This window comes from Condylura cristata, unplaced genomic scaffold (assembly GCF_000260355.1).
Source record: "Condylura cristata isolate star-nosed mole 26May11 unplaced genomic scaffold, ConCri1.0 scaffold00014, whole genome shotgun sequence".
Lineage (NCBI taxonomy): Eukaryota > Metazoa > Chordata > Mammalia > Eulipotyphla > Talpidae > Condylura > Condylura cristata.
The window spans coordinates 22,130,673-22,154,325 of record NW_004567115.1 but is presented as its reverse complement, the minus strand read 5'-3'; the positions used below and the strand labels follow the sequence as shown (position 1 = coordinate 22,154,325).

At 40.4% G+C, this 23,653-nt stretch overlaps 1 protein-coding gene across 1 annotated transcript in view; it reads right to left on the bottom strand.

The window, feature by feature from the left end:
* Positions 1-23,653, bottom strand: part of UNC5D (unc-5 homolog D (C. elegans)) — a 248,729-nt gene that overhangs the window by 43,229 nt on the left and 181,847 nt on the right. Inside the window, exons 11-13 of the mRNA XM_012724776.1 lie at positions 22,536-22,721; positions 18,720-19,097; positions 14,243-14,327 (exon numbers count right to left, since the gene is read on the bottom strand). Of these exons, the coding sequence (XP_012580230.1) occupies positions 14,243-14,327; positions 18,720-19,097; positions 22,536-22,721 (649 nt within the window). The remainder of the gene's footprint in view (positions 1-14,242; positions 14,328-18,719; positions 19,098-22,535; positions 22,722-23,653) is intronic.

Genomic DNA, 23,653 nt, shown 5'->3' with positions numbered 1-23,653 from the left:
GTGGCAAAGGTGTGCAGAGATGAGGTGACAACCACCGGGCACAGCAGGTCAGGAGTGGGGTGTATATGGACATGTTGGGTTTTCACACTTAAAATTTCTTGACCTGATTCTAGACATGCAATTAGTCACTTTCTTCAGCAAAACCACCAACAATGTGTTTCATGATGAGATGCTCGTTGTTCAGTTTGCTGTGCTTGCTTGGTAATTACTGTTGCCTCCTTCCCTCCTTATGGTCCACAGTATAGATTAATGTCAGTTTGATCACCTTTACCTAGAGTATCATTCAAGAATGCTGGCAGGAGTGTAATGATAGTTTTACTATGCCAGGCCCTGGGTCGATACATAATTAAATCATATTTTAATGGAATAGACATAAAAGGCAGATAGATGGAAACTGTACTTAGTCTTAAAATTAGAGCTCAGAAAGAAAGGTAGCTTTAGCCTCCTACAGATTTTGACTGGGGGAGAAGGCTAGGTTCAGCCATTATTCTTTCTCTTTTCATTAAAACCCCATATATTTGCCTGGTGTGTTAACATCACTGGTGTGACTAAAAATCAAGGATTTGGGATTATTTTTTTTTCTGTTTTCCTTGGCAAGACACCTAACTGCAGCTCAGAAAAATGATACAGAAGCTCCACTAGTGACTAACCCTTCCAAGCCATCCTGGCTCATCAGACAACCGCAATGCCATGACCAGGTCTCCTGAGGGCTTCAACTCTAGAAACTTCTGACTTAAAACAATAAATTCTGGAAAGAGAGAAATGGGATGAGGAGCAAAACAGAGGAAAAAATCAAGCTATGTAACATCATCTTTAATAGCTTACTCTTTTAGTTTTTAGGTGGTCCTAAGACTGTAAAGTAATTAAGAATTCCTTGAGTAGTTTATTTAAAATTACACTCCTGGCTACCACCAATGAAGATTCTGATTCAGGATTTCAGGGGAAAGGCCCAGGAACCTGCACTTTATACTGCATTTCGTCAAAGCCCTGGCATTAACATTTGAGAAATGTAAACATCTGTGGGCGAAATAGCCATACTTCATGCAGTGGGGACTTTGTGGCTTTTCAAATATAGACAGGGTAGGCTTCAGAAAGACTGTGGATGCTGGTCACATTTCAACGCTCTGTTGTAAGTATTTGTTAATGGACACGGCCACTAGGGTTCGAATACCACTATAAATGGTACACTACCATTGCACTCTCTACATCCCATTGATTAAGTTGGATGTGACTAATAAGCAAGAATGTCAGGTTGGGACGTTGATCAGCAGTAACTGGAAGTTATGTTAGCGCTCATCCAGCCATTATATTCCATTAGTGCGGCGAGGAAAGGAGCAGTCAGTACTGTGGATCACAACACGCAATGAGCACAATTCAGTGAAGAGAGAAGCATATGGCACTGCTATTAAAGGGTTTAAAGATTTGGGTCACCAGCTTGGTATTATCTGAAATAAGATCACAGGATGGAAGATGTCATGGGGGAGAGGGAAGCAGGGAATTACATACAGACTGGAATGAGGATCTGAGTTTGCTGAAATTTGAGCAATACCACACTGAGAGATTAAACTGTTTGCATATGTTAAACGGCTTTAGTTTACACGCACATTCATGGGGTGTTTACCAATTAATATACTAAAGGAATCACAAATCATGTGTAAATCACCAGTTCCTAGACACAATTTAAGCCTCATCTTTCATGCAGCGTCAGGCTTGCATTTAGCTTGTTTACTAGCAGAAGCGGAATGATGGCTCAGTGAAAGGGCTTTAACGTGAAAGATGGTGTGGGATGGGAGGAGAGTGGATCTTCGGAGATTGCTGCTGTGACATTTTTCATAGCCATTAAGTTGTTTATTCATTTACATCTTGAATGGGAAAATAGCCTTCTTTGGAGGAAGGCTGAGTCCCATTTCATGTCAGCCTGGTGGAAGACCTCATGACACAGATGAGGAAACAGAGGCAGAACAGAGGCTGACACTACAGGTCAGGGTCACTCTGTGGCAAAGCTGGGATTGGGATTTCTGTCCTATTTATGGCGGTAGCTATAGGGCATATGTGTTAGACTGTGGAAGGAACAGACATTCCCTGGGGCATAATTACCCAAACCTGGACTTTCTGAGGTAAAATGTTCATATGGGAGTTGCTGAGGTCATAGCCACAGCCACAGGAGAAAGCCAGGAGTCGTGTGCGGTTTGCTGCTATTGTCAGGCCACAGACTGACTGACTTAAAAACACAGATTTATCATCTCATAGTTATATAGGGTAGTAATCTCACTGAATCAAAATGGAAGAGTCAGCAAGGCTGTGAGCCTTCTGGAGGCTCTGGGGGAAAATCCATTTTCTGGTCTTTTCTAATTTCTAGAAGTTGCCTGGGTCCTTGTCTGGAGGCTTCTTCTGTTCCCTGTAAGTCAGCAGCAGCATATCTTCATCTCTGATGTGCCCCTGATGCTGGGCCTTCTGCTTGGAAGGACCCTGACATCAGCCTGCTTATACAACCTAGGCTAAGCTCTCCTTTTCATTATTCCTAACCTTAATCCCATCTGCAAACTCTCTGCCATGGAAGGTAACAGACGCAGGTTCCAGAAATGGGATATAGACATTTTGGGAGGGACAATTCTGTCTACTAGCAGGTTTTTCCTGGCTTCTTATTATCACTTAAAATTAGAACCTACAGACCCCTTTGCTGCTGACTCCGGACTCGCCACGGTCTCCCAGATAGCTCATCATCGGACCAGGTTGTTGAGTGGCTTTTGGATTATTTTCATCTCTTCAGCTGCCAGCCTCTCCCCACCCCTAACTGAATTTCCCAAGTGAACTCTCTGTGCTCATAAATGCTTATGGGGTCCTAGAAAGTTGTTATGGTTTGTCTTAAAGATGATAACCCAGGGCATAGGAGGAAGGGGGGCAGAGTCATACAGGTTTTCAGTGGACTGTGTGAGTTGCCTTCTCATGGAGGCAGCCTGAGTGGGGGCTAGTGTATTCTCCAGACATTTTTATTAGGCCATAACTAAGTGAAGTGGAAAGGATGATATATATTAAATATCTTAATTGGACAGGTTATTTCTACTTGGAGCATGAGTAATAAAAGAGATGGCACATACAAATAAAAATAATTACAGTATGTGGTGTTCCTTTACAATGTGCAATCAAACTCATGAACCAATGACTTCCCTCTTATGGAACAAAGGTGCAGCTTTCCTTCAGATCTATTAACAACATTCACAAACCATTGTTATCTTGTCAATGGCATCTTTAATTAAAGACTCCCCTAGACCACTGTAATCACTTCACATTGTGAGCTCACATAGGCTGTAAATTGGCTTTGATTAAAAATGCTGGCAATTTTTATTTATGGGTGTTTGTTTGTAACCAAGGGAGTGTGAGGTGGAAGGGATGGTGAAGAGCATGGGATGGGGGAAGAATCCTCTCCAAAAGAAGCAGATCATAAAATGACAATGGGAGAATTCCTCCCCTCCCACCCCTATTTTCCTCTTCTTTCTCTATTTCTCTCTTCTCACTTTTGGGGGTAGTGGGGTTCTGTTCTAACTTAAATGACTTTGTGAAGAAACCATCATGATTTGACTGCAGAAAAGAGCACAATCTTCAGCTAAAGGTACATTAACCCTTCTAGGCCATTAAGATACCATTTGATAAATGGTGCCTTTATTAGACTGCATGGCACTGGTAGCCTGCAAGAATTAATGTCTCCTAAATGGCATCAATTTACTCCCATTGCACCAGCAAAAAAGTCTTTGTTACTTAGGGAACATATCTCCTCAGCAGTTCCCTGTGCCTGTTATAGAATTAATTAATGCCAGATCTCCTCAGAGGGGTAGATGTATGCTATCAGTTTGAAAATTCCAATTAAAATTTCTAAAACTGAAAACAATAAACTGGATCCAAATCCATGATGTACCATTCAACAGAAATGGACAAAACAATTTGTTTCTCTCCATCACCAAGAACAGTGTGGCAAAGTGAATAGTGTCAAAGTTTGTTAAAGGTGCTATACGTCACCTGCCCAACTAGACAGGTCACTGATCTCTAAATACCGACTCACCTGGAGCACACTCTTCTATTTATTTCTAATAACATCCACAAACCATTGTTATCTCCAATTAAAGATGCTTCTGAACCACTAAAATTACTTCACACTGTGAGCTCACATAGACTTTATATTTGAGTCCATACATTGTACCTTTAAGGTATAAATCATAGGTCAAATTGTTATGAGATGTGGAGGTAGAGGCAGAAGACATGGTGCAAGAAGTCCTTAGTACATTCACAAGGTTCTTGATTTTATTTTAATTTTTTGGTTCTATCCAAAAGGGCAGGTTCGCAATATTAAAAGTTCACTATATTAAAAAAAAGTGGGGGGAGAAGATGTTTGCACAGGCATAGGTGTGAAGGAAGATCTGTGCTGCTGATTTGCAAAGAGAAAGGGCTCATGAAAATACACTTGTATGTCAGAGGTGAGCACAAAGCTGCATCTCGCTAGGGCAGAAACTGTACTGATGCTCATTTGGGGAGGGGTTCAATCCTTTGCAGGATTGTTATCAATTGTTAAATTGATTACTTCTAGGGTATGATTAGGTTGATTTGTAAGGACCACTGATTTATCTACAAGGGTCCTCCATCTCCATATCCCATCTCTGCTCTGTGCTTCTGTGTTCTCCCTATAGCAGTCTGACACTCACTGCAGCAGTTGGGTTTTCATTTCTCGAGCTGGCTTAGCAGCTACGTTCATCATTTCTGCCCCACCTCCTGTTTCTGGTCTTGTGATGTCTCCATCAATCCAAACCATATTTCATTCAAAATCCTCTGGAGCATTGGAGAAGGGAGGGTCTTGATTTTAGAGTAAACAGTCAACATATTTGTTCTCACTGCATTAATCTTTCCCTTTGAGTTCAGGATTTTAGGAATGTGGTTGCAGCCAAAGGCAAGAACCTGGTAACACTGGGACAGAGCTAGAGCACATTCCAAGAATGCAGTTAATAATAATAAAAAAAAAAATTGACAGAAGATAAAATTGAGGCCTAGAGAGAGACAGTGACTAACTCAAAGTCATCTAGTCTACAGTTAGCAAGGGGGGTTAGAATGCAGATCTGCTTCCCGGTGTTATCCCCACTTCTGATAATCCTTTCTCCTGCGGTGCCAATCCCTAAGTGGGCACCACTTTCCAGACAAGTTATATACATGATCCATTCACTTCAGTGAACTATAGAACTGCCAGACTCCTACCTAGCTAGGAAGGCAAAGGAAACAAAGCAGAATTGCTCTGCATGACAGAAAGTGGAGAGCACAGTCTATCCTCAAGATGGTGGAGTCTTGTTATTAATTCCCCCAAATGCTTATATGGGGCTTTCATTTAGTAGTCGTCATTTTTCTTGGTTATAAATGATTTTAGCCTTTATTTAGTTTTTCTTCGATCGTGTTCTTCCTACCCCTTCTTTTGTAAGTCAAAGACAGACGTGTGTTTATTCCCGGGAAAGAAACCCAAGTTGCTCCTGGAACAACTTTGACAAACTCTCAGGTGACCCTCTGTTGGCAAATCTCTCTCTATTAATTAATCATCAGTTCCCAAGTCACTATTCTGGGAATTATCTTCAACTCCTTCATCTCTTTTACCACAGTAACACACACACACACACACACACATACACAGACCCACATACACTCCCTACTGACAGCAATGTGGGGATTAGAGAAAGGATTTAAAATGTTCACGATGAGAAACAAGACCACTCTGAAGTAGAGTGACCATAATTTATTGCACAAATGGACATAATTTCAAGGGTGAAAGGGGCACTATAAATGATCGTGCCAGGCAAAATGAGGCATGTGTTCATTGTACTTACAAAGAGAGCTCTGGTAGGATGAAGACTTGAACTTGGGCAGAGGCAGTGGGCATGAAGCAGAGGGTTATATATTTAAAATGAAAATATGCTCATGTCTCCCAATTTTTAAGCTTCTTCAATCCCTCGTCACTGGGCAAATTTCAGTTTCCCCAAGGAGGCAAAAGCGCTCTACACGGTCTCATCCTTGCTTGATTTTTTTTCAGCCTCACCCCTTACATTCTTCTATCATCTTTTGTTCGATTGTAACTTTCTCAGTTCCAGGACACAATGCTAGTTATATTTCTGTGTCTTTTGCATAGATTTTCTTTGAGTCATATTTCACTTCCTCTCTGAAACCTCCCATGGCCCTGTAGACAGGTTTTATCCCTCATTAAGAATGAACATGTGTGTGTCTATGTCATCTTGTGTATTGCATTATGGTATCATTATTCATTTAAGTAACTGGGTTTACTCTATCGTGATATTAAGTGGTTCCAATTATTTTAGTAACTGCTAACAACTGCACTTAATGGAACTGACCATGGTATCGTGATCCCTTGAAGACTGTTCATTGTGATTCTGTAACTTTTCCATAACATCCAGTTATCAAAGCAGTCTTATTGTTTAGTATTCATTTCTGTTCACTTAAAAACTTTAAGATTATCTTAATCTTAATCCAGTCCATCAGCATCCATGCACACAGACATGTGTGTGCAAATTCAAGCAAGTGCACATTTGCAGATGAGGCTCTAGATGCTTGGTCTGGAGCCCTTGCATAGACCCTCCTCCATGAGGCTACCCCAGGATATTGTGGCAGAAGGCAAAGGAAAACCATATCTTCTAACTACCTATTACAATATGGCCATTTTAATCCTGGATGAATTCTTTAAGATAATCATTAACAGATTCAGTATAGAAGGGACAAGACTCTAGAAGTGCTCCTGCCAGAGCGCAGGTGACTGGATGGCAAAGAGCTGAGTGTCTAATTTCAGGTGGGTTTCAGGTACATCTGACATTTGAACCTCACACTGAAGTGGCTGCCAGCAAACCCGTCTTCATTTCACCTGTCTAGTTTGCAGCTCCTAGCCAGAGCTCATCTACTCTATCTCTTTGGGATAAAGGGCCTGGACATTATGGAAGGATTATTTACCTCTCTTTTTCTTTGGCTTGCAGCATGCCCTCGCATCTCGACCCCTAACCCCCAGTAGCATGGAATAAGGTGAACATAGGTAGGAGAAAATCAGGTATCATGGTTCATTTCCTGCAGATGACCCACATTTTATAAGTAATTTTCTTAAGGTTACTTTTTGATTTTGGTGCTGGCAGGGAACAGACTTTTTTTTTTTTTTTTAAACTGTACTCTTCCAAAATGTCACATTTCTTCAAATTCCATGGGAGTGGGAGAGGGCTTTGTCTGGGGGGGGGGGTAGCTATTCTGACAAAATGTTTCTCAGTAGGTTCGGAGGGAAGTAGCAAACACCTGCTATGGTGAGGTAACTGGCAAATACCTGAAATTAATCCTACGCTCTTATTTATTTTTTTTCTAGTCAGATTGGAGCTCTGTTAATATAAAAAAATACAGAAAAAGTTCACTGTGCCTCCAACTACCATCCTCATACTTATTGGACAGCATGCCTCTTCCAACGCTCACCTTTCCCATCGATAATCTCGGGTGCAAAAGTACTGAATACTTTTAGCTCTTAATAACTGAATTTTGCTCATACTATCAACTGTGTAAATGATCCCAGAAATGTCTTCATTGCCTCTACAGCAAGAAGGTGCATTGTTTTTGGCCTGAGCTGGGAGATGGCTTGAAACAAAACTTAATCCTCTAAGATGGAGAAGGCAAACAGAAATGTAAAGCAGGCAAGAAACTTGTAGTCAGGTTTGCTCCCCTGTGGCACTGTCCTAAGAGTCACCTGGTGTCAGGGTAGAGCTGAAGGCAGGTACTCTTATTTGGAATCCAAGAGGCAAGATTTGGATAGGGACCATGACACTAACTGCGGTAGCCTGGTGAGCAGGGGTCTCGTGCCTTTTAAGAAACCAGCCTTCAGATGTGTCAGGAAAAAAGGAGCAGTTTCACATTTGATTTAAATGAGATATTTTAGAATGACCAGATGTGTGCTTTGACATAAAGAATAGTTCACTACTAACTTATTTGTTCAGAATTCCATTTTTATGAGGAGAATGATACAGACACATGTTTTGTTTACATGCTTCTGCAATGAGGTCTTCCTGGACAGTCTGGGGTCTGGGGTAGGTCTGCGCTTAGGTCATCTGTTAGCATGATGGTAGAGGGAGGCCTAAGAGTATGCACATATTTATGATTCTATATTGTGCATGTTTCCCTTGCTCCTGTCACATGAAGCCCTTCTACAGGAGGGCCCTGGACCTCAGGGTTTAACTGCGAGTCTTCTGGAAATCAGTCTACCGTCTTGTTTCCAGCACCCAGAGCTGCTACTTCTGTCTTCCTAGCCTTGTTATTTGGTCTTATTTTATGCTTTGCTATGAAAACCACTGCACCTTAAATAATGTTTCATAAGATCAACAAATCTACCTTCCCAATCTGCACCCCAAGATGATGTACCCACTGAGCAGTTGATAAAAGAAAAAAATGAAAAACCCCATGTGATTCCAAATTACAAAATAAGTGCCCTTTTAGAAATTCTTCTAGAAGATTACTTATATTTCCAATTCTAGTCTAACCATTTGGTCAGGAATATCCACATGACAATGTAATTGGAAAAAGAAATGAATGTTTGCCTTTGGTTTCATTTTATTGCTTCTCAGAAGAAAACTCCATCTAATAATTTTCTGGTCCAGTTCTTTACTCTCTAACGACTGCAAAGGGCGGGTTGCAAAAAGCCAGCTGGGAGATGGGTGGTAGGGAGAGAGAGCTACATTTGTATCATTTTCTTCTTGCAATGTATGTGGAAAGAACCTGAGACAGTTGATATTTTAAAACCCCTTGTTTAAATATCTTAATTTCATAAAAACTTACCAAAGCCTGATTAGAGAGAATGAAGACTTGCAAACCACCTACCCCCACCCCCTACCAAAACAAAACAAAACAAAAACAACAACCTAGCTTTGGGGAGAATGATTTCCTCCCTACCATGGAGCTTGTAATAAGGCAGACAACTTTTGGTATTATGTTTGCTGCTTAAATATCCTTGATCTCGGAGGAACCCAAGGGCTTCAGCATATACTCTGACAGCTGCAATTTCTTGCCTTTGCCTTTGGGGGGTCTTTCTAGTTCCTGTTTGGGGTGGCACTCAGTGTGCTCTGCTTTGTGAGTGAGTGTATGACCCTTCCTGTACGTGACCCCCCATTTCTCCTCCCCACACACACCAACACACACAACACATTCTTCTGTCTGTGCAAGACCTGGGTAGAGATGGAAGGCAGTGTGTTGACATTTGAATGATCTCAATTTAGGGGAAAAGGTCTCGGTTGAGTTCCTTGTAAAGACTATGCCCCCCACTCCCATCATTTTCCCCATCAAACCTTCCACAAACACTACTAGATACCAGAAAATGGATCCTGAGCCTTGACTTACAGCCCTTATGCCTTTGTTTCTCTGTTAATTCTTTCTCGTCTTTTAAGACTGGGTTCAAATGATGCCTCCAGGAAGCCACCCCCATCTCTAACCCCTACTCTGTTGTAAGCCTATTGTTAGAGGGGTTCCTCCTTTTTTTCCCACTGCTTTCTGTGAAGTCCTGTACTGCAGTAGGAACCACAGAAACTTCAAAGTTATCACTGTCTTCCCATATCTTGGCCCCACTCATTTCATGGACTATTTCCATTACTAGGCACAAGTCTGACTCTCATGACCTGATTGAAGGATAATATAGCTAATCAGCGCTCACGGTGGGGAGTGGGACAGTCTGGAAAATGCATTATTAGTCAGAAAGTCTTGTTTTGGTGCCTAATCTTGCTAGAAACTAGGGCAACCCTACAAACTCTTCTTGGTCTTAATTTTCATTAGGGACAGATGTGAAAACTACATGTATACTGCAGGTGGAATTCTTTATCAGATGTTACTTTATCAATTAGGTTTCTTTCTCATTTTGTCATCATTGAGTATCTCAATATTGTTGTATATCAGGTTTTCTCACGGTAGCCACATAGGGTAGGTGCCTAGTGTTGGTTTTCAGATGAGAACATAAGAGTCACAGACTCATTAACTTACCTAAGATCATATGGATAATTGCAGCAAACCTTAGATCTGAACAAGAATCTCTAATGTCTGTGCTCTAATCACTCATAGTCTCTGAATTCAAGTGTTTACTAATATTGTGGCTGCTTAGATTCAGCACTGGTATGAGATTTATTTCAGCCTTCCTGTTTTCTAGTCTGTAATGTATAAAGGCAGTTATTCCCATAGACAGATGCAGTTTTGTTGAACTTGATTTTGTCTACCTCAATTTTTTTTTATTATTAAGATTTATGTATGCATACAAAACTGAGGTACAGGCCAGAGGTGCAGGGACAGTGAGAGGATTCACCAAAGACAAAGTGGGGAGCACAACAGGCAGATTCACTGAAATTCACTTTTGAGGGGAGCAGCGGGTTAGCAGAAGAAATCTGCTGTGCCATGTGGGTCTGCTCCCTGCCCAGGGATCAAACTCATGCTGAAGCAGCTGCGGAGAGCTTCCTAGTGCTGCATGTCAACTCCTTGCACCACCAGAGTACCCTGCCTTCCTCAATTCTCAGTGTTCTTACAGAGCTAATGTCAACACACCTCTTTACAGGGGCTGATATTTGGAATATAACAGAAAGCTGTTGGCATGCCATCTCCCACATCAAGGGGAGGTGGTTTTCTGTAATCCATGAGCATTGGAATTGGATGCAGATACCCTGAGGTTAAATTCCAGCTCAGTCAATAAAAACATATCCTTGGAAGAGCAGCTTAGATTCTAAGAACCTTTGCTTTTTGGGGATTTTTTTTTTCTTATCTCTAAAACTGGTGTAGTCTCTTCTTTTGAACATTAATATGGAAACTGAGTCAAGTATAAATGAAATCACTTTGCTGAAAAGGAATGTAACAGTTACTTTTTTCAGGATGCAAAACCCCCTTCAAGCGAATCAGTTAATTATGTATATATTTATAAAAACTGGCAGGGATAATTTCTTTTTGATTTTTTAAAGATTTATTTATGAATAGAGAACTGGGGTACAGGCCACAGGTGCATAGGGTGAGAGGATTCACCAGAGACAGAGTGGGGAGCAGAACAGGTAGATGTACTGAAGTACACTGCTGAGGGGAGCAGTGGGTGGATCAGAAGAGGTCTGCTGTGCCATATGGGTCACCTTCCTGCCCGGGGATAGAACCCATGCTGCAGTGGTTGATATAGATTCACAGTGCTGTGCTTTAATCCAGTGTGCCACCAGGGAGGGCCCAGGGATAATTTCTTAAGCATTATACCAACCAAACATCTAGACTGCTGGAGCAGGTTGAAGAGATTCACTAAGATGGCTGGTCAAGTCTGAAAGTGTCAACAGAGTAGGGATATTGAGACATCATGTCACTTTGCATGAAGTATATAATGTCCTCTTAGAAACTTCTAGTAATGCACATAGATCTCTTGCTGGAGAAAGGGTACCTTCAGACAATGAGCAAACCTCACTTAAAACAACATCACAATACAGCCACCTGAGACTATCTGAACACAGTGAGTTCTTTGAAGTCTGTGGGTCATTCCATATAGCCATGACACTGGGAACTGGATACAGAGTGTGGATCAATGATAGCAATTACAGTTCCACTAAACCATTACCCAGCTACCTGAGTGTGGAACCCAGAAAGGAATAACCAAAGTGCATCATTGATGGGAAAAATGGAACAGAATTTAATTTAAATACATCATAAGGTGTTGTTTGAAAATGACACTGCACTTCTAGGTGTGTGGAGGCAAAAAAATGAAGTGCAAAAGTATTGCTCCAGCTCTCTGAACTTGAGGAAGACTGACCTTCTGAGTACAAGCTCAGAATGACAGCACAAGATGACAATAGGCTGTCCTGTGATGTGTCAAAAATAAGATGCCACTAACTAGCTACATAAATGACCTTCTCCTGATTAATGACAGAATTAAAAGTTGAACTTGGATCCAAGCAGGGCTGGACAAAAATTCACCTGAACTCAGGGGAAAAAAAAAAAAAAAAAAAAAAAAAAAAAAAAAAAAAAAGGCAGAAAGGCCTTTGTTATTTTAATCTTTTGGTAAGTAGTTCAGTGCTGCTCAGAGAGGAATGAGGATTGCCAGGGGGAAGTCACTTCCTTAAGAGACAGGGACATCTGAAAGGTTAGAACACCATGAAAAATGTGCATGTGTGACCACCAATTTTATTTTCTTGTCCATTTACTAGACAGGGAAATGTGGAACTCAGAGATCTAAAGTCTTGATTGAGCTGTTTCTGTTTCCCTCTAATTTCCTCAGGAACCATAATAATCTTGCACCTGAGATTCAGGTGTTTGAGGCAGTTAGTTAATAGGGAACATACAAAGCTAGAGGTGGTCCAGGAGATAACCACATTAATTCACATTTGTCTTTCATGATCTGTGGACTCTGGTTTTTATGAATTTCTCTTATTTGACATTTGCAGCTTGCCTCAGTCATTGAAGCCCTTGCATATCTGATGCCCTCTGGTACTTTCTAGTTTTGACCTCCTAAGCAGCTTCTGTGAGAGAGAGGGACTGAGGTAAGTTGTAAATTAGGTGCCTTTGTGGGGCCTCCCTGGTGGCAGAAAGGGTTAAGTCCCAGCATGATGAGGCTATCCATAGCCACCCAGTCAGGGAGGTGACTCACATGGTGCAGCAGACCTCTCCTGTCCTAACTGCTACTTCCCTCAGTAGTGTATTTCAATAGATCTGCCTGGTCTGTTCCCCACTCTCTCTGGTGGATCTTCTTACCTACCCTCTGGCCTGCACCCCAGCTCTTGCACAGCTCTTGCACAGATAGATAGATAGATTTAATATATATATATATATATATATGATCAAGTGCCTTTGAAATATGAACAGCCATGGTTTGCTCTCACATAATGAGAGGGGGCAGACACATAGACACAGTGGCTCATTGACAACGATGAGGGGAGCAGCATGAAGAAGTGGAGGTCTCTGGGGGGACAGATTCAGGCCTGGCTGACCGAATTCTACCTCCTACTTACTGTTTGCAGACGATGTATATATAAGCAAATGTTTAAATGACCATGACCTCAACTTGAAGCAGGTATGTTTCTATAAATCAGTGAGATTTACCAAAATAATAATAATAATAATAATAATAATAATAATAATAATAATAATAATAATAATAAATAATAGTAAGTAACTCTCATATGGCGAATACTACTATTAGGTCTCCTTAGCTAAGATTTTGAGTAAATCTTTCAAATGTGTCAGCCTCAGTTTCCCCTATTTTCCAGGTGCACAAGTACAGGTAAAGAGGTAGTTCAGTGGTACTAAGGAAATAACATGAAACAGTACAGCCCATACGCAGATCCAACAAGAGCCAACTAGCAGACTTTCCTTACATTCCTCTCAAGCCCCAAGAACAGAAAATTTAAAACATTGGACACCGACAAACCCTTTTATGGAAATGACTATCAACATATCTTCAAACCATCTGTTTCTCTGGCTGTTTTTCCTTTCAGTGTCGTTCATTCATGTGTTCCTTGCTAACAACAACAAAAAAATCTAAAATAACCAAGATGTTGTGACTGAAAATGCCAGAGATATATATCCAGTTTATGAGAGAAATTGCTTTTGAAAGCAGAGTTAGGTTTATCTTATGTGGAGGAAGGCAACATTTCTGCAAATATTATAGCTGTGTTAAGAAAATAACCAACTACTTTCATTAGAAGTATGTAACGAGATTTGTAGATTTGTTCATGACTTCTGAATTTGTTCATGACTGAATGCTTCTGAAGCCTGTCAGATCTGAAAGCTATTAAGTGTAGACTGTTTTTACTTTGAGGAGAGCTGCCTAAGAAAAGGTCTCTCAGCTTATGTCTGGTTTTCTGTTGTCCTTGAAAGGTCACAGGCCAATCATTTTCTGCCTCTGAATAATGCCATCCACCTAAGAGTGCCTCCAGGGTTTTTCTTTAGCAAGGAAGACTGAGTTAGTGAATGTTTATGGAGTATGTGCTTATGCCTTGCCTGGGAGTCACTATTTTGTATTTAGTGGTCTGCGAGGTAACTTAGGTTAGTTATATCTAGTAATGCACAGCTGTGCTTTTTAATCAAGCCAATACATTTTGTAAGTGTGCGCTCCTTCTCTGTACTCAAGGAGCTCACTATCACCCTACACAGCCTCCATGTCACATGATTTTAATAACTTCAGATTTCCTGGAGGATATGCATTCCATATTTAGGCATCATGTTTACAGGCCATGCTTCTGTCTCTCACCTGGGTTCACCTTGGTTGATGGACATATAAATCTCCCAAGAGTTCTCCTCCGGGATGGCGCCGTGTGGTATGAGCAAACTCACTCCTAAAACAGGAAAAAACAAAACAAGTTATTCAGAGATTTTCCAATTACCTTGAAACACTTCATTGGAGTTCTTTACAGATGCTCATAAAAAGGACCGCACAGCAATTTATGAAATCCTGATCCTCAGAAGGTTTACAAAATCCAAGATAATAACAGGGAAAAACGTCACTTCTTAACAACAAAAAGAGTATATTTCTCAACTGCACTCAGACTAGTTTTTTATGTGACATTTTCCTAGCACTTGTTTAATTATCTAAAAAGATAGCATGTCCTGAGACCAGGTGATATCAAACACACCTGAGAATATAGAGTGGAATGATGTATCAGCTAATCTACTTCAAAATTCAAAGTGTTTCTCTTCTCATTGGTTTCCTGAAAGGGTATCTGGGATGATGCTAGAGTTTCATATCAAATTATTTTACAAATTGTGCATCTGGAAGGGAGTTAGTAGAATGATCCATTTTGTCAAGAAACAAAAATAATACTGAGCTTTGGAAGCTTACAAATAATTCTTGCATTCCTTCTATTTAGCTCTCTCTTTGCATACAGAAACTAGAAAAGGTTAAAGGTGACTTCACCATATTGAAGCTAATGTCAAAACTAAAAAAAAAAAAAGATGGCTTATTTCAATAAAACCATATTATGCAGAGAGGGAGGACACAACAGAACACATTGCAGTGCATTAATTTGAAGCATCCCCCATCTTATCTTGAATGCTGTGAAGTAAATGTTTCAATCTGACCAAAAGGATAAAGTCTAGAAAGGGCAGAGATTCTCTTTAATGTAGCTTCTTGTTTATAAACAGAAATGAAAGGGAGACACACAGTAAGATCTTTCCAAAATAAAAGCTCAGAGAATTCTCTTAGTCTTTGAATAATGCAACTTTCACCTTTCATTAGTGCTAATGTAATCACACAGAAAGCATTCAGCTTTACTGATAATTTAAATCTAGAGATGGCAGTTTTACTAGTATCCTTTTGTGTACTTCTTAGCTTGCTATGGAAATCATCAAGGAACAAAAGACTCGTTGCAAAACAAGTTATTTGTGATTCACACTTATGAGCATTATATATATTCATTATGAAAGTCTATACATGGTATATATGAAGTGTATAAATACTATTGCACATATAATAGAAATGCATATAGAGTGTAAATGTATAGTACATGTGGTATTATGCTAGTTATCATCACTGTCTTTCACTAGTACTAAGAAAAAGGTTCATGTAAATCTTGCTTTTCAGCAATGATATCCATTTCTATTTCTGGACATTTCTGTCCACAGTGGAGGGACTATAATTGCCGTATTTAAGGGTGTCTGATCAGACTGTGCCTTTCATTTTCTACTCTTCCTTAAAAGTAGTTGCTAAATGAAGTATCCTCCATTATATCTTAATACACAGCATATGGGATGTCAACGTGGGTGATATGTACTCACTTTCTCTGTTACCTGCTTTTGGACAGTCTAGGACAACAGAGACATTCATTCACTGTTCTTTTGACACAGAAGCACAGCAAGCTGCCATTGGACCACCTTAGGCCATTAACCCGTAGTGACCACTTTATTGTGCTCCTACTTTTCTTTTCCTTTACTGATGTAAAATACACATGCAGTGGAATGTACCCACTTCAAATGCACAGACTGAGTTTTTGGCAAATGTGGACTTCTGCCAAAAGTCACATGATAACCATCACCTTCAATTATGGAACATTTCCACTGTCAAAAGGTTCCTTGTGCTCTTTAGAAGTCAATTCTTCAACTACCAACACAAATACTCACCTATTTGCTTTCTCACATTACATTAGTTTGCCTCTTCTAAGCCTTCAAATAGATGAAATCATACACTGCCTAGCAACAATAAAGAGGCAGTGCAGTGATGCTGTGTTATATAGTTAACACCTTGCATAAGGCCTGGCACTCAAAAACAAAAACAAAACAAAAAAACACACCAAATTGCATAGTGAATATGTGGGTAGGATTCAAAACTCTTTAACAAAAACAAAATTAGGCTTTGAGATATGTTGTTCTGTAGATCAGGGCCTGCTGGTTCATTCTCAGCCCAAATCAGAAAAAGTACGAACTTCAGAGAAAAGGTGGTTTGTAGAATGGGTCACGTTCATGCCTTTTAAATCCATTTAATTCCCAGGGAATTAAGTACCCAACTTGTATGTGAGTCTGAAGGTAGTCAAACATAGAAGCAAAGGGTATGTTTATATGTAGCAGGGTGTGGTAGTATTAGTGGTGTTATATTTTATCAAGACTGAAAGGTGCTGTGGGAAATTTTCTGCTCATGGCCCTTTAAGGAATTACTCATTGTAGATATGTCATTCACACTTACCACTGATAAATTCTCCGAACTCTACCTCCTGCCCCTACAGCCTTTTGATATGACTGTTAACAGCACCACTTGAGTTTCTTATTTCATATTTATATACTAATTTTTAAAGTATGCGGCCTCCCAAATCTTTTTTGCCAGGCACCATACAATAATTTGGGATGGATGTCCTTGGAACAATCTAATTGCTGTGCCTTGCTTCTTTACACTTCATCTCCCTAGTGCATATTTTGCATTTATGTTCTGCAAATAACAGAACATATGTTTCAATTCCCCACACTTATTTTTCATCAAACTCATTCCCAGTGAGGAACTCCAATCCTGTTTGGGGGCTTCATGTTAGCTGTGAACATATTCCTTCACAATGGAACTGTTTGGGAATCGGTGTCATCAGAACTTTGAGTTTTCAAAACAAGTGATTCTCAACTCAGAAGGGAAGACAAAGAAAAACCTTTCATCTCACACTCTTGGATGAATGTTAAATATACCCAATGAATAGTGTGAGCTTGGCATTTCCTCTACATATGCAAAACAAACACATACACTCTTAACAAATGAGGATGAGAATTGGGAACTGATTTATTGATCCAATAACTATCCAGGGAGCCTCCTTAGTGCCAAGATAAGAAAGCTGAGAGAAGATCCATGCATGAAATCTCAATGTACAATGAGCTTTTATGGTTCTGTTGCATACCCTAGTCTTGCCAAAATGGCAGCAAGACTCAGTGTCTTGTACAGTTTATTTTTCCAGAACCCACACTTACCAGCATCTAGGTTCTTAGAAGCAGGGTACTTAATAATGACCTTGTTCCACAGTAAAGTCTCCTGTCTGCCACTTGCCTCCAGGGAGGATTACATCACACATTGACACTCATAGATATTTAAATGAAGATTTTTAACAAGTCTTAAAACACTGACCAAGGATGATTTAGAGAACTGGAAATGTAAAAAACAAAATCATTTGTAAGGCTGCCTCTGAGGATCATTTGTGTGAAAAGAAGTTTTGAAGGGAGTAACTGACATAGGAGAATGAGAATCATTCATTAACTGGAAATAAATTGCAGTCTCAAGTCACTAGAAGATGCTAGAATCTCAGCTAGCTAGGATCACAGCATCAGACTAGTCATGTTGTGGATTTCATTTCACACGATATAATGTTCAGTTAGGAGAAGATATTTAGCTCTATGCTTAGAGAAAACACTGCCAACACCCCTCCTCCCCATCGGTCCTGAGTTGGTGCTACCTGCTGTTTAATGACACCTGTTCTTTGCCCTCTTAGCCAGGAAGCAGAGCACCCCCCTAGTTCTCTTTACCTAGAGATCAGAGGAGAGATTGCCCTCTCTGTCATCCAGTTCAGTCTCAGATGGCAGTTCTGAAGACTAATCCACAGAGAGAATGTCATTTTAAAAGGTATCTGAGCTGTAGGTCCTTGTCAAAACATCAAAAAAAGGTTTTTTCCCCCACAACCAACAGGGGAAATTCTGGGGAACTAATTGGATTTATGTTATAGCTCCAGAACTGAAGTTTGAATTCAGGAGTAATGTCATAGTAAATCTTTCCATTGTTCATCATAAAGTAACACTATAACAAGGTGTAAGGACATGGACAGTATTTGTTATTCCAGTAACTGAGAAAGTTTGATTGGTTGTCATTTTACTAAATTGCATACCAGCACATAAACCAAAGTTGGCCACAAACATGGTATTTGTCAATGATGGTAAAGAACACTTGCAACACATCCTAATCATATTCTAGAAAATATATCTCAAAGGGGCTTGACTCTGAGGACCACCCAAGACTCCTGGGCAAACACAGCTGTCAACTCTACCCCACATTAAGTAACAGTATTCAGTCCATGTGGAGATGAAGATGCAAAGTCTGACCTCAGCATTGGCCCTGGTTTACTGGGTTGTGTAAATCAAGGACTGAGGGAACCAGTTTTTTGCCCTGACAAGGGCATGGTGAACCTCTTACAAATGACTCTGACTCTGCAGCTGTGTAAATACAAAAGGTATAAGCACAGGCTGGAAAAAAAACACCAACACACACCACCCACCTGTATTTGGCATTACTAAGCGTCCTCCTAAATGGCCAAAGACACCTGTCGTTCTCAGTTCTGTCCTTGTGGGGAGTGATGAGAGGTTTTGGATATAGGGTGTTTTATTTCTGGGGTGCATTGTACTAAAGCTGCGGTTGTTTCCATGGGGGAAAGTCCCAGAATGATTCTTGCCGTGGAACTCCGCTCTCTCAGACACTCCAAGGGAAACCATGAAGGAGCTCTGGACTTTGACTTTGATGTCCGACAAAGGGTTAAAGAGCGAGGACTCTGTCATGAGTTCCTTGTCCAGAGGGTCCTGGAGACAGATGGGCCCGCTGTACGTTCGGCTCACTGTTAGGTCTGGTTGCATGGAGGGGTTCAGGAGCAGGGAGTTACCTGGTGAAAGAACACTTATCTGTCATTCCGAAACTAGCAGTCATTGCAGTTACTCTTCCTTTGCCTCTACTCTTTGCGCGACCCCACCCGCATGCTTGCCAGCTGCTCATGACAGATCCAGCGTAGCAAGAACCCAAGCTTCTGGGGCAGCCCCAGCGGGCTGGTCACCAGTGATCAGAACTTTGGAACTCACAGCTCTGCCTTTTACTGTCCATTCTCTGAAGGTGGCTGACTCAGATCATTCATTTCCCAGGGTTCTTTGCAAGCTAGCTTTTAAAACAAGTATTTCTGGCACTCTCTTGGGCAATTAACTCAGGTATTATGTTCACGTGATTACTTTAACTGGCAAAGGGAAAGTTAAAAAAAAGTTGTTTTTCAATTCAGTTAGGTGCAAAAATAACATCTGTTCATTCTAAATGGTAAGAGAGGACACAGTGTGGTGACTAGGTGATGCTGTTTATAACCGGAGCTGTGTCGGTGCCAGCACATCACGTGGGATTCTGGGCAGGTTTTGGAGTCGGAAGAGGAAATAATTTGTCCTCGGAGCAAAAGGGTCAGGGACTTTATGAATTGCTCCCAGTCTGAGCAGCCAATTTGTGCTAATAACGCATATGTCACTCTGTGAGAGGAGGAGGCACCACATGGGGAGGATGAGAGGCTTGGTCTCTATGGAGGAAGCTGCGGCCAACGGCTTCCTTTCCATCTTAAAACAAATTTTTAAAAATCTTTACAAAACCATGAGAAATTGGACTTTCTCATCTGTTGCGCTTACCAGTATTTCCCGAGCCAAATATTAAAAAGAAATGCTGTGATATTTTCTTGTGATGAAGTAATCTCATTTATTAGTAAATAACAAAATAACCTCACTCCCAAATCTCCCACCCATATCAGTCCATCAATGTGACATCTCAAATTGAAACCCAAACAATATTGAACAATTTTCGTTTGGGGCTTGACAAAAATGTTTAAAGTATGATATTTCTGAAAGTTTCAATTCTAGGCCCTGCTATATTAGCCTGCATTTTTCTATTTTCATAATTCTGTGGCCAAACCGGCAGGAAATCTATAGCATTGACTTTTTTTCACCTCTTGTTAGAACATTTTAGGAGTCCAAACTCATAGAAAAGGGGGTTTAGAATGAGATGAAATAACCTTGTGCAGGGAGAGACTCCATGATGAGTGCATATTTTAATTCAAGGCTCCTGTGTTAAGATATGAGCACGATCAGGGGGTTGTGCTTTTAATAGAACTGCACTTTTTATAGGTACCAACCTGGCTCTTGTTCATGGCCTTCCCATACAACAAGTGGGACTTAATAACTAGTTGATGACTCAAAGGAGCTTGAAAAGTTTATACCAAGACCCAAAAATTGTAAATCTGGTTTTTGTCTCAAGCCTTCACCTTCTCACATTCACGTGGACTAGTCTTTAAGGACGTTCCTAACCTTGATGAATCTAAGAAAGTCTAACAGTAGGAATATGTGTTGGTTTGTTTCAAGTCTGAGTAGGGACAATTACCCATTTCCCTGGGTTTCTTCATAGAAGTCGTTTTCAAGGTCCCTAATCTATTCTAAGAATGGCATTCTACATAAAAGTTTCTCTGTAAAGTCTTCCTGGGACATTGACTATATTTTCTCAAGAAGGGTTAGATGTCTCTAAGACCATGGTGGTGAAACCCTTATGTCCTTCAGTGTGAGGTATGTCATAATAGAGGAGTATTTTAATGAAGATTTTTTTTTTTTATATTACTGCCTTGGTTAACTCTGATTGAAAAATTAAACAGTAAAATAAGTAGTCTTCTCTTAGAGCTTCATAATATAATAAGTAAGCACTCGTAATGCCATAGGCAAACAATGCCTTTATTTTATGCAGATCAGCATTTAGGCTAGGGACTTACCTCTCTTACATGCTGATCTCTGGGACACATTTTACCTATGTCAAGGACTGATAACCTGCATTATTCTAGGTGATATCTTCACAAGAACTCTCTGAGGTGGATGATAGTAATCTCATTATATAGCCAAACATTTCAGACTCTGAGAAGAATGGACTAATGTTGGACTAAAATGGATCTATGCATGTAACTCTCAGGATACTATATGTCTTATTTCAAGTGTAATGGTCTATGATATTAATGGAATAGTTGCTAGTTTATTTTGTATGGTATAAAGATTGTTTCTTTATTGAATTTTATTTATTTTCAAAGATTACCCTCTGGGTATAGGCCAGAGGGATGTGTGTGTGTGTGTGTGTGTGTGTGTGTGTGTGATACACTGCCGAGGGGAACAGCTGATGAGACACGAAGTCTGCTGTGCAGGCCTTAGCTGCTTGCCATGCTAGGGATCAAACAGATGTTGCACTAGCTGTCTACAGCTTATAGCACTGTTTCTTTAAACCCTGAAACACCAGGAATGCCCTGAATTTACTTCTAATGAAATCTGTATACTAATCTATAATACCCAATGGAGAAGTATCTCTAAGACTGAGCAGATTCAGATCTGCAACGTTAGTGCCCCACAGTGAGTGGGGCAAAACACTTAGCACCCAGGCACCTCCTAGTTTCTAGCATACTTGGGTTTCCACTTCAGGACCTGTCTCTTCTCGGTCCCCGTCAAGTAGTAGGATGAGTTCTTGTCTGGTGTTACAGGTGCAACTTACATGCAACAAATAGAGTTAAAGGTGGTAATATTGACGAGGGTCAAGGTAGAAACTTTCATCCTCCTTAGAGAAACACTTCTAGTTTTTTTCTAAAGTAAGAGCCTTGTATGCCTCATCACAGTCTCACACCAGGAATAGATTTGTTTCATATAAGAGAATTAAATGACTCTCTGTTTTGAAAATGAGTACTGCTGTAGTTTGACATGATAGATTTTCCTTCCCCCCACCACAACAAAAGATTGCTTTGACTTGGCAACAGCTGAGAGTCATTTAGGCTGGGAATTTCATTTTTCCCTCTACTATCTGACATCATATATCCTCTAAAGTCCTTTTACTTATTTAAAATAGAAGTAACAAAAATAACTCTCCCTAATAAATAGTGTTTTAAATACGCCTGGGAGGTTGTGGTTTAGTAGTTGGTTCTCAGCCTTGAATAATCAGTATTTTAGTGAACTAAATTAAATACATCAACAAAGCAGGCTTATTAAAGGAGGGAGTCAGATAATCTGAGGTAAAAATACTTAAGCTCACTACACATAAAAAAGGGAATGCTTTACTTAAAATAAGTTGATACAGCATTAAGTTGAGGTTCATATGTCCTCACATCAAGGACTTCAGCAGACCACTCCAGTGGGGCTGCTTTGCTGCTGTGGGAATACAATTTGGTAGCGGCTCCCAGGGCCAAAAGCTACCTTCACACAGGACCAATGAGAACGGGGGTCCTGAGTGAGTGTAGGCTATGGCCTGAGGTCGAGGTACTGGGGGAACCTACGCCGCTGACCTTGACGGACTGTTTTGAAGTTGAAGGTCTGGAAGCCACCTGTCAATGCAGAAGAGTCAATCACGTCCACGCCATAGTCACTCTGGCTTCTTCTGTACAGGGTGACCCCAATGACCAGGACTGCCACGGCCACGACAGCAGCACCCAAACCCGAGTACAGAGCAATGTCGCTGGCGTTCTCGATGCCTGAAAGACACAAGAGAATCCTCAGTGGCCAACATGGCGATAGGGGCAAAGAACCACCCTGAGAGAAAATGAAATGCTATCAGACTTTTGGAGTACTGCACAAAGGATATGACACATAGCTAGATGCAAGTTGTACTCTCACATAATCAAGTTTTTAAACTACCGTGTATAAATCAAAGGGATGCTAATTAAATATTTAATTGCAATAAGGTAGTTTACCATGTACAGAATATATCTGTTGAAACAACATATTTTTTCAAGAAAATAATAGACAACTTCTTAATTTACTTCTTTGAGAAAGTTATTTTTACCTGCAAAGTTTATTTTTGAAGGATGGCATGAGAACCACATACAATGATAACTATGGGTGAACTGCTCTGCATTATCTATGACCTTGTGCACATGCAATTACAGAGCGTGGTCTAGAAAAAGTAACACATGGTCTATGAGTCAAGTGAGAGAAGACCAGGACTCACAAAAACGGCCTTTGCTTGGCATACGTGATTCATTTTCAGAGAACACTGGCAATATCAGTTTAGGATATATACAATCATTATGAGGAACTTTTGTTGTGAGAGAGAGGTCTTAGTCCTAGATGCTTGCTCTTATATCCATGGAAAATGTATTCTAGCATCGATTCCATACTAAATTCTAATGCATTTTTTTTTTCTTTCTTATGGTGGAAGAGGGCTGGTCTCTAAGAGGACACATGCTGTTTCTCCCATACCTCTCCTACTCCATCCTATTGAATGCATGGGCAAAGCAAAAATAAGAGCGTTAGTTTTGAATTTAGAATGTGTGCATCTCCCATTCCCCCGAGATGTGCTGTAGTTGCTTTCCAACTCTTTTGCTAGATTTACATTAGATATGGTTCATTCCTGAAGAGACTTACAGCAGACACTGCAGTTCAGCATGAGATTTATCCCAGGCCA